This window comes from Podarcis gaigeae, assembly GCF_964106915.1.
Source record: "Podarcis gaigeae genome assembly, chromosome: 16".
In the NCBI taxonomy this organism is placed as follows: Eukaryota; Metazoa; Chordata; class Lepidosauria; order Squamata; family Lacertidae; genus Podarcis; species Podarcis gaigeae.
This window is the reverse complement of record NC_139693.1, coordinates 19,657,795-19,673,820: the sequence shown is the minus strand read 5'-3', so window position 1 is coordinate 19,673,820 and position 16,026 is coordinate 19,657,795. Positions and strand designations below refer to the sequence as shown.

The following is a 16,026-nucleotide window of genomic DNA, read 5'->3' as shown; positions in this document are numbered from 1 at the left end:
GTCATGTGGCCAGCATGACTAAGCCGCTTCTGGTGAACCAGAGCAGTGCATGGAAACGCTGTTTACCTTCCCGCTGGAGCGGTACCTATTTATCTACTCGCACTTTGACGTGCTTTCGGACTGCTAGGTTGGCAGGAGGAGGGACTGAGCAACAGGAGCTCACTCCGTCACGGGGATTCGAACCGCCAACCTTCTGATCGGCAAGCCCTAGGCTCTGTGATTGAGACCACAGCACCACCCACGTCCCTTGTATATAATCATAGACATTTGTATAATCTTAGGAAGAGCTTTCTGACAGTAAGACCTCGGAATGTGGTGGCCTCTCCTTCCTCAGAGGTTTTTAAGCAGAGGTTGGATGGCCACCCGTGGGGGATGCTTTACCTGAGATTCCTGCATTGCAGGGGGTTAGACTGGATGACCCTTCTAACTCTGCAAATCTGTGATTCTGTAATCTTAGGAGGGGTATGGCTTGTGAGGAAGACGAGGCATGGCTGTGATTATCATGAAAGGACCTTGAATCTGACACTCCACTACTCTCCTTTCATCTCAGAAACATCATGAAGCGATTCACACTGACTACTCCCGGACTCCTTTAGCCTATTTCAGGATTCACCTGGACACAGATCAAGTAAAATAGGGCTTCACCCCACAGCCCACACCACATAGCACCAGATGTCCACATGACATGACTACTTTGCTTCCTGCTGTGAATGTGTGTGTGTAGAAGTTGGCTGGGTGGGAAAGATGTCTGCTTTCCCTCTGAAACAGTCTCATCATACCATTTGCATCACATCCGTCAAAGCATCCACGCCAAGACTGGGTCCCGGGCACCAGGCACCTGTCTCAAGAGTGTGTGAGTGTGTGTCCCCTGAGTTTTTATTCTCCATTGCTCATACCTTGACGATCTCTTGAGCAATCTGCCTTGTTTTGTTGACATCCAGGACGATCTTGGCATCTCTCACCACCGAGTAGAGCGTCCGTCCTTTGCACAAGCTGGAAAGAAAGATGGGGAAATCGGAATTAACGGCGGGAAGGGAAACCAAACCCACGGAAATTGCTGTAAGATCGGGACATAGAGGAAACGCCAAAGCACTTAAACGGATAGAAGGATTGCAATTTCTCATCCAGGTAATCAAAATGGTTTGGGACTTGTACACTCCAGGATGCAGGGAGAAGGACATGAATCCAGTTTGGCACGTCTGGACCCTAGCTTTATGCTTTTTTTATGCACTTGGGCAAACAAAATGAGAGGCACAAATACAAGATGGGTGACACCTGGCTTGAGAGCAGTACATGTGAAAAGGATCTAGGAGTCTTGGTTGACCACAAAATTGACATGAGCCAGCAGTGTGACGCGGCAGCTAAAAAAGCCAATGCAATTCTGGGCTGCATCAATAGGAGTATAGCATCTAGATCAAGGGAAGTAATAGTGCCACAGTATTCTGCTCTGGTCAGACCTCACCTGGAGTACTGTGTCCAGTTCTGGGCACCACAGTTCAAGACGACACTGACAAACTGGAACGTGTCCAGAGGAGGGCAACCAAAATGGTCAAAGGCCTGGAAACGATGCCTTATGAGGAACGGCTAAGGGAGCTGGGCATGTTTAGCCTGAAGAAGAGGAGGTTAAGGGGTGATATGATAGCCATGTTCAAATATATAAAAGGATGTCACATAGAGGAGGGAGAAAGGTTGTTTTCTGCTGCTCCAGAGAAGCGGACACGGAGCAATGGATCCAAACTACAAGAAAGAAGATTCCACCTAAACATTAGGAAGAACTTCCTGACAGTAAGAGCTGTTCGACAATGGAATTTGCTGCCAAGGAGTGTGGTGGAGTCTCCTTCTTTGGAGGTCTTTAAGCAGAGGCTTGACAACCATATGTCAGGAGTGCTCTGATGGTGTTTCCTGCTTGGCATGGGGTTGGACTTGATGGCCCTTGTGGTCTCTTCCAACTCTATGATTCTATGATTCTATGATTTTCTTAGCTCCACAGTGGCTGTCATCTGCTTCCTCTGTCAGAGACGGCATGCCTCTGAATGCCTGTCTCTGGGAATCGTAAGTGGAGAGAGGTGTCGCACTCGGATCCTCCTTGCAGACTCCTCATTGGGGCATCTGGTTGGCCACTGTGAGAAAGGGACACTGAACCAGATGGACATTTGCTTTGTTAGAAAGTAAAAGGAAAACTGTAAGAACTGGCTCCAGGAGGAATTCCCTTTACAGAGCTACAGTTCCCAGAGTGTTCCTCGTCCCGTTGAACTGTAGCTCTGGAAGGGGAAATAGGGATCTCCTAAAAAGTCTCAGCATCCTAAATGAACTACAGCTCCCAGAATCCTTTGGGAGGGAGCCACGACTGTTTAAAGTGGTACCACAGTGCTTTAAAAGTATGGTATGTACGTGGCCTGGAACGAGACTTCTTGCTGAAGGAACGAAAGTGTCCTCTGTACACCAGACACGAACCGCCAAACTTCCCCCTTTTTCCATACCTGTTGCCGAGAAATCTATTTGTGGAGTCTTAATTACCAAATGCAGCTGTCGGAGAGTGGGGGGTGGGGAGGGAAAGGAGGGGACACTGAAACCAATTAAAGTCTGTATTGACATTTGAATCATGTAATGGAGCCTGTGGGCGGATTCTGCCGCAACTTTCTCCCCACCAGAGAGGCTGCCTCCCCACTTCAGGCAATCCTGCCCACCTACACACATTGCAGGCGAAGCGAGAGAGGGCAAAGGCAATACCTGGGCTCAGATAATAAGCCAGCCCCCCCCCCCGAAATAAAAGCAGCTCCGAGTGGAACGCAGGTGTTAATTTCATCTGGTTCTCTTGCTAATGACAGGAGCGCCGCAGCTTTTAATTGTTCTTCTTCTCCCACCCCTGCAGACATCTCGCAGCTTCTGCTCCTGCCTCCCCCTCCTCGCGACACCGGAGGCAGGACCTGCCGCTCTCCAGAAGCCGTAGGAGGACGGTGTGCAGGGGGTGGGGAAAAGGCTGGGGCTCAGTGGCAGAACATCTGCCTCGCTTGCAGAAGTCCCGGGATCAATCCCGGTGGTCCACCACGGAGCCATAGCCCTTCATTATACCGAGTCAGACCACTGGGCCACCTAGCTTAGCATGGTCACCACAACAGACCTTCCAAGTGTCCCTATTTTCCAGGGACAGTGCCAGATTCACAGAAGCCAGTTTCTGGTTTGACCCCAGAAATGTCCCACTTTTTCTTAGGATGTCCCTATTTTCATCAGTGAAATGTTGGAAGGTATGAAATTATGCAGCCCCTGAGCCCATGAGATTAGTAGCTATACAACCTTTAGAAGACACCTGAAGCCAAGGCAGCCCTGTCTAGGGAAGTTCTTTAATGTGTTATTATGTTTTTCATATATGTTGGAAGCCACCCAGAGTGCTTGGGGCAACCCAATCAGATGGGCAGGGTATAAATAATATAATTATCATCATCATCATTATTATTATGGAATAGAACAGAGAAATGTTGGAGGGTATGCAATCCCCAGCACCTCCAGTTAGAGACAGGAAGGAGCCCTGCCTGAAATCCCAGGAAGCTGCTGCCAGTCAGTGTAGACAATAATGAGCTAGATGAACCACTGGCCCGACTCAGGTCCTGTCTGAATTTAAGCAGTCTCTTGCCACTACCAACAGCCGCGGGTTCCTTCAAAGAATCTTGGGAACTGTAGTTTGTTAAGGGCACTGAGAGCTGTTTGGGGGTTCCATTCGCCATGCAGAGCTACAATTTTCAGAGCACAGGCAATGATCGATTTACCTGTATCCAATTGACAAGTGACGGTGCACACAAGTATGGCACCGAACCCAGAAGTGACCCTAAAATGTCACTAAAAGGGCAGAACAGGGAAGAACGCTTTATTTAGAACGCCCTGTCAACATGCGCAGGGGTCCGGAATGTAACCCCCGCACAAAACGAGGATTGCCTGTTATCTAATCATTTCTCCCCAGGGAACGGATTTTTCCCTGGAAGCAAGTAACTCAGAAATGAGCCCTAAACTTGCGCTATATCTCTCTATATTTCTGGAAGCGGCTTTTGCATCATGTGAAAGCAGAGAAATAACCAGTGCTTTTCTTCTAGAAAGAAAGAAAAAGATGTGTGTACTGCATTCCCTTGAGCACCCCCCAGGAAAAAAACAGGAAACCGCAATAAACGGCAGTGTGAATGCACCCAATATCCAGTTTGGGATCATCTCTGGTTTCCTTTCTGACAAGCAAAACAGGACCCAATAATCCACTGGGCGCATAAGGGAATGCAAAATGTGAATGAGATAGGGCAGAGCTTTCTCCAGGGACATTTTCCCTGCTCATGTTTCCACACCACACTCTAGCACAAGGTCCACTTGGCAAACGAGATCTTTCCTGCCCTGCCCTGCAAGGCCTCCTCTGCATTCCTCATCGTCACGGCCCATCTCACGGGCAATGGGGCAACTGCGAACCCAACTGTGAGGCTGTCCCAGCCCACCCCTCTGAGAGCGTCTGCAAATCAGGCCCACAACGAGGCTTCGGAAGGGCATGCGCATCAACTCCAAAGGAAGGCGCGGCGGAAATTAATGAGTCAAGGAATGGAATTAGTCCGTCTGGCCTGGCCTTCCGTGAGGAGGGTTCCGATCATTGAGCAGATGGTCTGTAATAAAAAAAATGGCACCAATGCAAACAGGGAGGAGGAGGGAAACCCTCCACCTGTGTTTTCCTTATGAAACAAGCGGCACCGTTTTCTGAAGTTTCCAGAGGAGTGCTAGCCTTCTGCAGGAGTGGGGGAGGAAGTCTTGTGGCACTTGTCAGCATCTGTGCATCTCGAGAGACAATGGAGTGCACCTCCACTGTATCAGCAGCACTGAAGTGACCTCTCCAGGACACAAACCTGGGCAAGGTATCTGTGGGTCCTGGACAGCCCAGATGACAAGACCCCACTCTCAGCCTCGCTGATGTGGTCCAAAGGAAAGCAGAGCAATACGTTTGGCACTAGCTTGGCTGCAAGAGTTGCTTGAAGGAGGCACACAAGGCGCCATCCAACCATCTTAGGGACTACACTCTGGATTTGGTCCACATCCAAAAGATTCCTGCACTGCAGGGGGTTAGACTAGATGGCCATTGTGGTCCCTTCCAATGCTACAATTCTACGATCCAATCCGGGAATGCCAGCCCCCACCTCCTTAATCTCAGGGTCACTCTTGTCAATCTCGGCAGGGAAGAGGATGGGGACAAACCTGGAATCGCCTGTCTCTATCTCCACCTACTGTAAAGGCTCACCACTCCAACTTCTGCCCTACCAGTTCCCTTGGGCACCAACCACCATTGGTGGCAACAACAGCTCTGCCTGGGAGGGCAGGCTATCTTGCACCATCCCTGGGTTCATTCTTTTATCTTGCAGAACAGCTGCCTTTTTCTTTCTTTCTTGTTTTACATCGAAGGGTGGAACAGCAAGGTCTGCTCATCCCATCTGAGTAGAAACCCAAGATTCAGATGTGCCATTACTTGGCTTGCCCATCGTCGACTCTTGCGCCACCTGCAGTTGAACCTCCTTCTGCCTTACTCGTCTCACCAACCACTGCTGGATAATCAATACAATTACAGTGGTACCTCGGGTTACATACACTTCAGGTTACAGACTCCGCTAACCCAGAAATAGTACCTCGGGTTAAGAACTTTGCTTCAGGATGAGAACAGAAATTGTGCTCTGGCGGCGCGGCGGCAGCAGGAGGCCCCATTGGCTAAAGTGGTGCTTCAGGTTAAGAACAGTTTCAGGTTAAGAACGGATGTCCAGAACGAATTAAGTACTTAACCTAAGGCACCACTGTACGAAAACAATAGAAACTAAAGTTTGTTGGATCTGGAGACAAAGCGAGGCGAGGCGATTGCTGAGTCACTCTCGCAAGTGCTTTCCACCAGCGGATGAGTAACCTGTTGAGAAACTTTGGTGGCAAATCTTGGGAGGTATGGAAACTCCTTGCTGGAGGAGAAGGGGGAGCCTCTCATACATAACTCTGCTGCCTCTTCTTTTTCTGCTAAGGCACAGCACCTGTTGCTATTGAGCAGAAGCCACCTGCGAGATCTTTTCAAATCCTCGCCGGGTTATTTTCTTACAGTTTCTTTAGCGCTGTAAGAGGCAAAGAAAAGACCTCAAAGGAGGCAAGGATTATAGCAACGCCTCTGCTTTGCCCATCCAGGGGGTGGGGGGAGTGGGGGTGGGAATACGATGTTTTCCCCGAGGTTCCTATTGACCCGGAGCCTCATCGAGACTCATGTTTAAGAGGCGTAGCAAGTAAAAAAAGAAAAGAAAAGAAACACAGGCTTCTTTTTTGTGAGATGTGCTGCCTGATTTGCTCTTGAAGTAGGCCCTTCATAAATCAGGTCGTTTACCCAGGCACGCTCCGCTTTATAAATGGAAATTTGCATCTGTTAACCGCAAAGCCAGCTCCGGCAACCTGCGCGAACTATGCCGTGGCTTAGACAAGCACCGCACACAAGGTTCCTGGCACCGTTTAATCTGCCAATTAGAAGCACCTGGGCAGATGCGCTCCTTTGTATACGGGTGATCCTCTACCCGCGAGGAGTGCTAATATACCAGAGCAGCTTTTTTGCCCCCTGCTTCATTGAATTAGCACTTCTATTTCCCCTCCCGCTCCCATAAAAACCTAAGAAGAGTCCAGCTTCCTCTTCTTATCACAGTGGCCAATGAGATGCCTAAAGGAAGCCCATAAGGAGAACCTGAGCACAACACTCTCCCCACTTGTGATTCTGAGCAACTGGTATTCAGGGGCGTAGGGTTGCCATCTTTCAAAAAGTAAAAAAACCAGGACACCCAGGAAGTTCTTGAGCTTTTTTAAAACAAACCCCAAAGTTCAGAACTTCCCCCAGGACATTAATTCCGCCTTTGAGATCCCCGTAAGAGTAATGTCCGGGAAAATCTGGACATAAAAAAGGTAAAAGTAATGGACCACTGGATGGTTAAGTCCAGCCAAATGCTAGGGTTGCGGCGCTCATTTCGCTTTCAGGACGAGGGAGCCGGTGTTTGTCCACAGACAACTTTCTGAGTCATGTGGCCAGCAGGACTAAACAGCTTCTGGCACAATGGAACACCCTGATGGAAACTACAGCACACGGAAACACCGTTTACCTTCCCGCCGCAGCAGTACCTGTTTATCTACTTGCACTGGCATGCCTTCAAACTGCTAGGTTGGCAGGAGCGGGGATAGAGCAACGGGAGCTCGCCCTGTTGTGGGGATTCAAACCGCCGACCTTCTGATTAGCAAGCCCAAGAGGCTCAGTGATTTAGACCACAGTGCCACCCATGTCCCAGTATGGCAGCCCTCACATAGTAGCCATGGATAGCCTTCATGAATACATCTAATCCTATTAACAACAACAACAACAACAACAAAATCCTGACTGCTGGATCCTATCTGGTCCCGTATCCTCTTCTAACAGTGACCACCCCACAAGCAGGACCCAAATGCAAGTCTCCCCACTTGCGATTCCAGTAACTGATATTCAGGTGAACATACTGCCTCCGGCAGTAGAGGTGCCACACCATCTTGCTGTGTTCCCATGCCAACCTGATCCTTGGCTCCTCTGGACAACTCCTGGTGAAGTCAGGTGTTGAGCCAAGTGCCAGAGGTGGTGGGCATGCAGGGCCGTCTTTACCTGGGGGTGCAAGGGGTGTGGGGCACCCAGGTACCGAATTCTGGGGAGTGGCAAATGTATACCTACTGTATACCGGTCCCTCTTGATTGGCGGCAGTGAAAAGCAATGGAGCGAAAGTCCCCACCCCCTCCTCCATCACTCTGTTACTCTGTAGCGCCAAATATTCCTGACGAGTCAGGAAACAAAAGCTCAACAACTTTGAGTTCGCTCCTCCCCAAAAAAGCTCACTAAAAGTTCATTTGGGGGTGGCTTAACTAAATTTGGGGGCGCTGGGCAGATCTTTCCACCCCATGGTGCATATGCTAAAGATGACCCTGTGGGCATGGGACAGCAGGTTAGCCTAACTTGGTCATTTACTCGCCTTCACCTCCAGCCAAAGTTCGGGGCCTAAGCTCTCCAACTTCAGCCCAGTCCACTGCATCGTGAACCACTGGCCTGAGGAAAGTTAAGCTTTCAAAGCAAGCAACTTTTCTAACAGCGTTCCTGCTCTCAGAGGGCTTGGGGTAATATGAATGGCTTTTAAGTATGCATGGAAAAAGCATCTCATTTTAGAGATGTTTATAGCACTCCTCCGCCACTGTCAACATCCCCCCACCCTCCCAGGGAAACGGGCCATTTCAAAGGCTGGAGGAATTTGTGGTGAGTGTGAAGATTGCTCAGCCAAGCAAGCCCAATCCCAAATTGCTTTGCAGGAAAGGCTCCTCTGTTTATCTGTGTGAGCTGGAGGTGGCAGGGGGGGAAATATGAAGGAAGCTAACAAGTCCATTGCAACCTGCGAAGGAACAAGGGCAGGGGGCCGGAGTGACGGCCCTCCGGCATTTTCCAATTGGGTGCAAAGGGAGCCGAACGCAGCACTTCTCAAGAGAGCAGGACGTCAGAGCTCTTTGCTGTCTCTGGAATGAGGTAGCTGAGTCTGATTCACGCAAGGGAAGGCTTGCAAAAGTCAAAGGTGGGCTTTTGGAAACAAACAGAGGCCAACCGGCTGCAAATTAGCTACTGAGCAAAGTTCAGAGTGTTGGTGTATAAAGCATAGCCCCATACAAAGCTACCTCAGGATGTGATTTGCAAATACAAATATACACCGCAGTGACTATAAATCCAGAGATTCTCACTCAGGGGTAAGCCAGCAAGGGGTGTAATCCTGACACTGCTGACCTCCTGCCCCATCCAGGAAGGTCAAGGGTGATGGGAGTTGTAGTCCAGCAACATGGGGGGGGCTGTGTTGCCCACCTCTGTTCCAAATGGATGTACATCTATCCCTTTAAAAACATACATTCACATTTTATAAATCTCTTCTTGATCCTAGAGTTGGGGGAGGTGAACCTCTGCACCCTTGTACTGTGGCTTAAGCAAACATCTGTGGACCGTGGGGATTCCAGTAAAAGAAAAGAAGACGAGGCGTGACTAAACACAGCTAACCCCACCTTACATCTGATTTCGAGCTAGAGGCCACAGCAGTGTACTGGCCAAGCACAGCAAGCATCCAGGATAAGCTGGTGGTGGTCAGGACCACGGACAGCTCTCTCCTTGACGCAAAGCAAACTGACCAGCAAACAAGTTGGATGTCAGAATCGTAGAATTGTTGCATCTGCAATAGCCTGGAGCAAAGGTGCCCAACATGGTGCCCTGCAGATGTTACTGGATTCCAACTCCTATAGTCCCAGCCAGCAAGGTCAATGGGTAGAAACAATGCGAACCATAGTCCAACAGCATCAGAAGGGCGCCAGGTTGGCTATCCCTGCCCTAAAAGAAGCCTGCGCAGAACAACAACATTCCTACCCACTCTTCCCCCCACCCCAGGAACTATAAGCAAAAACAAGCACGAACTGGATTAAAGTTCAATGGAAGTACTTCTAATGGCAGGAAGGAGAAAAGTCTCTCCTAGCCAAGGAGTGTAGGAAAGACATCTGCTGTCATGTGCCTTCTGACTTTCTGTGGAGGTGCCTTTGCAGGGAAAATGAGAGTCTGGGAATAAGACTTTTCCTCTCCCCCATCTTCTCTATTGGCACACACGCTTGCCTAGCTCTGCTCGCTACTAAACACAGGCATGATGGACATTATTTAAACAGCAGCATGTTTTTGACGGCAGCCCTTGGCACCTGGTACACAAGATAAAGTCGGGTTAACGTTTCCCAAGCTGAAGAGAAGGCTAGGAGCAAGCCATTTAGAGATACAGTGCGTCCTTAGCGGAAGGAACCTCTCCCATTCGGGGGGGGGCACAAAGATGCTCCCGTGACTCACTCACAGAAGAGGTGAGGGTCACCTTACCTTATCTGCTCCCTGCACACCATGGGAAACTAGTCAGCTCCTTTGCTTTGCATCTTTTGGCGGGGGGGTGTGCTTATAATTGGCTCGGCGAGGTCTAGTAACATGGAAAGCATATTTGACTCCTTCCTTTCCCTTTGAAGGCTCCTAATATATTCTACGTTATTAGCAGCCTTTGGAATATTAGGAGGAGGAAGGTATTGGGGAAGGAAGGCAGGGACCTTGCCTTTAGAGATGAACCTTTTGATTAGAAAACCTTGCTTAGTTCAAATCTGTCCTCTGGCTAAAGGGAGGGAGGGAGGGAGGGAGGGAGGGAGTTGAAACAGTATGATAGGTCCACATTTATTCACTGGCACAGATGCATCATATTACCGCCTCAAAAAGTGATACAGAGGCATAGTTATTTCTAAACCATAGAATGCCCAAATAGAGCCACATATCATGGGAAGTTGAGAGTAGGAAATTCAACAATATCTGGAGAAGGTTGTAGCTCAGGGATTAGAGAACATAAGAAGAGCCTCCTGGATCAGGCCAATGGCCCATCTAGTCCAGGATCCTGCTCTCACAGTGGCTAACCAGTTGCCTGTGGGAAACCAGCAAGCAGGATTCAGGCACAAGAGCCGCCTCCCCTCCTGTGGTTTCCAGCAATTGGTGTTCAAAGGCAGTGTTGCCTCCAACAGTGGAGGTAGAGCCGAGCCATCAGGGCTAATAGCCCTCAATAGCATCACCCTCCATGAATTAGTTCAACCCTCTTTTAAAGCCTTCCACGTTGGTGGCCCTCACTGCCTCCAGTGGGAGTGAGTTCCATAGTTTTACTGTGGGTTGCATGGTGAAGTGCTTTATTTTCTCCGCCCTGAGTCTGTCAACATTCAGATTCCTTGAATGTCCACAAAAGTTCTAATGTTGTCAGAGAGGGAGGGGAAAAAATTCTCTCTCTCCATGCCATGCGCAACCTTATAAACCTGTTATCATGCCACCTTTGACTTGCCTTTTTCTCTGGATGCAGTGCACCTGCTTTGCATCCAGAAAGCTCCAGGTTTAATCCCCAGCATCTCCAGATAGGGCAGGGGGAGATCCCTCTCTGGAAGACTGGAAAGGCACAAGAGCAGACTGTGTAGCTTTGGACCACGCATGAACCAGCACCCAGAGAATGAATTTCATATTTCCTTATGGGGAAAATCCATAGCTCAGTGAAATAGAGTCTTTCTTGCCTGCCTTAGGTCCCAGGTTCAATCCCCAGGATATCCAGGTAGGCCACTGAAATCCTGCAGAGCTGCTGCCAGTCACTGCAGACACTACTAAAAAGGTAAAAAGGTAAAGGACCCCTGGATGGTTAAGTCCAGTCAAAGGCGACTATGGGGTTGCGGTGCTCATCTCGCTTTCAGGCTGAAGAAGCTGGTGTTTGTCCACAGACAGCTTTCTGGGTCATGTGGCCAGGATGGCTAAACCGCTTCTGGCACAACAGAAAACTGTGACGGAAACTAGAGTGCAAGGAAACACCGTTTACTTTCCCGCCTGAGCGGTACCTATTTATCTACTTGCACTGGCGTGCTTTCGAGCTGCTAGGTTGGCAGGAGCTGGGACAGAGCAATGGGAGCTCACCCCATCGTGGGGATTCGAACCACCAACCTTCTGATCGGCAAGCCCAAGAGGCTCAGTGGTTTAGACCACAGCACCACCTTTTTTGGTGCCGGCATTAAGATCGCCGGAAGAAATATCAACAACCTCAGATAGGCAGATGACACAACCTTGATGGCAGAAAGTGAGGAGGAATTAAAGAACCTTTTAATGAGGGTGAAAGAGGAGAGTGCAAAATATGGTCTGAAGCTCAACATCAAAAAAACGAAGATCATGGCCGCTGGGCCCATCACCTCCTGGCAAATAGAAGGGGAAGAAATGGAGGCAGTGAGAGATTTTACTTTCTTGGGCTCCATGATCACTGCAGATGGTGAAAGCAGTCACGAAATTAAAAGACGACTGCTCCTTGGGAGAAAGGCGATGGCAAACCTAGACAGCATCTTAAAAAGCAGAGACATCACCTTGCCAACAAAGGTCCGTATAGTTAAAGCCATGGTTTTCCCAGTAGTGATGTATGCATGTGAGAGCTGGACCATAAAGAAGGCTGATCGACGAAGAATTGATGCTTTTGAGGACCGGTTGGTACAGGGAATTGAGGTCGGAGTGAAACAATATAAATTGAAAGCATTTGCAGATGACCTGGTATTAACATTGCAGGAGCCTGTCTCTAGTACTAAAAGAGTGTTAGAATTAATTTCGGACTTTGGTCGGGTGGCAGGATTTAAGCTGAACAAGCAAAAAACTAAGGTTATAGTAAAAAATTTGACAAGTACAGAAACAGATGAGTTTGTGAAAGAAACAGAATTAAATGTGGTTAAAAAAGTAAAATACCTAGGGGTGTATCTGACCTCCAAAAATTTGAATCTGTTTAAGGACAACTACGAGAAATGTTGGTTAGAAATCAAAAGAGATTTGGAAACATGGTCAAGATTGAAACTTTCCTTGTTGGGCCGAATAGCAGCTATAAAGATGAATGTATTGCCAAAAATGCTATTTTTGTTTCAGACCCTACAGGTCGTGGACAAGGTGGAATGCTTTGGAAAGTGGCAGAGGGATATTTCTAAGTTTGTTTGGCAGGGCAAAAAGCCCCGAATAAAGTTTAAGATACTAACTGATGCGAAAGAAAGAGGGGGATTTGCCCTGCCAGACTTGAGGTTATATTACGAAGCTGCAGCCTTCTGCTGGTTGAAAGATTGGATTTTACTGGAAAACACTGATGTCCTAGATCTGGAAGGGTTTGACAATGCTTTTGGGTGGCATGCATATTTGTGGTATGACAAGGTTAAAGTGCACAAATTGTTTAAAAACCACATTGTCAGGAGAGCAATTTTAATGGTCTGGACAAAATATAAAGACTTATTGGAGAGTAAGACTCCGAGGTGGCTCTCACCGGTGGAGGCCAAGGCACGTAAGAGACCTAATATGGAAGCCAATTGGCCTAAATATGGGGAAATTATTGAAAAGATTGGAGACAATTGGAGGTTGCAGAGCTTGGAAAAACTAAAAAACAAGGTGCGAGATTGGTTGCATTATGCACAAATTCAAGAGGTCTTTAAAGTAGACAAGAAGGTTGGATTCCAGGTGGAAAAATCGAAACTAGAGACAGAATTGTTAGAACCAAAAAGTAAACTACTTTCGAGAATGTATAACCTGCTACTTAAATGGAATACTCAGGATGAGACAGTCAAATCCGCCATGATAAAGTGGGCGCAGGATTTGGGGCATAACATTATGTTTGAAGACTGGGAAAGGTTATGGAACACCGGAATGAAATTTACGGCATGTAGTGCCTTGAAGGAAAACATTATGAAAATGATATACCGGTGGTACATGACCCCAGTCAAGCTTGCTAAGATATACCACCTGTCTGATAATAAATGCTGGAAATGTAAAGAGGTGGAAGGGACATTCTTTCACCTCTGGTGGACCTGCCCGAAAGTGAAGGCCTTCTGGGAAATGATTCATAATGAACTAAAAAAGGTACTGAGATTTACCTTACCTAAGAAACCAGAGGCCTTCCTTCTGGGCATGGTGGACCGGAGAGTGTTTAAGAAGGACAGAACTTTTTTTTATGTATGCTACTACAGCAGCAAGGATCCTGATTGCAAAATATTGGAAGACACAAGATTTACCCACACTGGAGGAATGGCACACGCAGTTGATGGACTATATGGAACTGGCCGAAATGACTGGCAGAATCCGAGACTTGGGAGAAGAAACATTCGAGGAGGATTGGAGAAAATTTAAAGACTATTTGGAAAAACATTATAAGTTGTATGAATGTTAAAAAACACACCTTTTAGGAAATTCTAGCTTCAGTAATGTTAAATTAAAGAAATGATAAAAAAGAAGATACAATAAGTATTGAAATAAGTTAACAAATTGCAGACGTTATGTATTACAGAGAATGCAGGGTTGGGAGGACGTGGGGAAGTCCAACAGATTGGGAAAAAAGAGTAAGAAAAATTTGTAACTTTTCTTTTCTACTTTCATAATATGTTCTTTATTCTTTTTTCTGTATCTCATAAAACTAATAAAAAATATTATAAAAAAAAAAGAATTGATGCTTTTGAATTATGGTGCTGGAGGAGACTCTTGAGAGTCCCATGGACTGCAAGAAGATCAAACCTATCCATTCTTAAGGAAATCAGCCCTGAGTGCTCACTGGAAGGACAGATCGTGAAGCTGAGGCTCCAATACTTTGGCCATCTCATGAGAAGAGAAGACTCCCTGGAAAAAACCCTGATGTTGGGAAAGATGGAGGGCACAAGGAGAAGGGGACGACAGAGGACGAGATGGTTGGATAGTGTTCTCAAAGCTACAAACATGAGTCTGACCAAACTGCGGGAGGCAGTGAAAGACAGAAGTGCCTGGCGTGCTCTGGTCCATGGGGTCACGAAGAGTCGGACACGACTAAACGACTAAACAACAACAACAACAACCTTTTTTAGACACTACCACACTAGATGGGCAGATGGTCCGATTTGATATAAGGGAGCTTCCCATGTGGACTCTCCTTCATTGGAGGCTTTTAAAACAGGTTGGCTGTCCATCTGCCTGGGATACTTTAGCGGCAGTTCCTGCATTGCAGGGGGTTGGACCAGGTGATCCTTGGGGTCCCTTCCAACTCTAGAATTCTATGGTTCTATGTCCCCCCCCCACCATGCAAATTCACCCTTTCCAGCCTTGGCCGCAGGATGGAAGTTCTGCAAGATGCACAGCAGAAATTTCAGGTGTCTCCAGCCCTATCATTTTCCTCATCTCCCCCACCGCTTGCCTCCCACCACACTCGCCAGCTGTCAGAATGAAATGGCGTCTCCCCAGGGGAGGATGTGTGCTCATTTAATGTATATATTAATAAGTATATTGACTTTCTCTCCCCCCCCCCCCACCGGTTGTCAGTCTCCATCAAGATTTATTCCCCCTTCACAGCCCCTTATTGACTGAGGAAAAGAGTATTCCCACAGGTCAATCAATCCTGATCCAGACCGTGGACGGGAGTCAATAGCTATTTATTATATGATATATGGGCTTCATTACTTTAAACGCTATTAAAGGGGGAACATGGCAAAAGACTGTAAGACGGGAAGCAGAGCGGGAGATGTCCAAGCTCAAAGCCAGAAGGTGAGGGGAGACTTGGGGGAGACCTGTGTAGAGAAACCAACGTGAACAAGGAGGATGGGGGGGCGGACTGTGTGAGGTGGGGGGGGGATGTGAGCAAGGTGCTCAACATCTCATTGTCCACAGCAGGTCACCTTTTGGTCTGGTAAACAGCAGCAAAGTTATGCAATTTTGACCACCGTGCTTACTGTTCTCAGGAGCCGACTGCAACATGCATCATCACTTCGCTGGGTTCAAAATGCAATGAGCCAGCCTTACTGCCCATTCTGTAGAGAGGGGCTCTAGTGTGTTGGTCCCAAGTCCTGCCCCAACTGCACCCCTGTGGAGCAAGTCCCCTCACATTATCCTTTAGACAGGGACGGATCTACAGTGGTACCTCAGGTTACAGACACTTCAGGTTACAGACGCTTCAGGTGACAGACTCCACTAACCCAGAAATAGTACCTCGGGTTAAGAACTTTGCTTCAGGATGAGAACAGAAATTGCGCGGCAGCAGCTTGGTGGCAGTGGGAAGCCCCATTAGCTAAAGTGTTTAGCTAATGAATTAAGTTCTTAACCTGAGGTACCACTGTACTATGAAATGAAGCAAGCTTCAGCTTCAGGGTTACCTAACCCTAGAGGGGCCTCAGAAGCAACTTTAACCCACATTGCTTACAATTTTTTGGGTCTATTAGACTCAATTTGAGTTGCACATCTCAAATCAATTTTGTTTTGTTTTGTTTTATATATTTCAACAACCCCAAAGTTTGAGAGTCAGCAGCACAAGCGTTGCAAAGGGAAGGTGTCACAGTAAGTTGGCTGTTCTGCTGAAGAGCACTTAATTTCTTTACGCATATTGTCTCTAGAAAATGACATTGCAAGGAAACTCTCATATAATGAAACTGTATGTGAACAGGTTGCTAGAAAAAGCA

General features: G+C 47.7%; 1 protein-coding gene across 2 annotated transcripts in view; it reads right to left on the bottom strand.

Moving 5' to 3' along the window:
• The window catches only part of KSR2 (kinase suppressor of ras 2), a gene marked incomplete at its 3' end in the record, with an annotated part of 199,297 nt that overhangs the window by 25,972 nt on the left and 157,299 nt on the right, over positions 1 to 16,026 (bottom strand). For both annotated transcript variants that reach the window (XM_083717114.1, XM_083717113.1), the window contains one exon: positions 897 to 993. In XM_083717114.1, the coding sequence (XP_083573240.1) occupies positions 897 to 993 (97 nt within the window). The remainder of the gene's footprint in view (positions 1 to 896; positions 994 to 16,026) is intronic.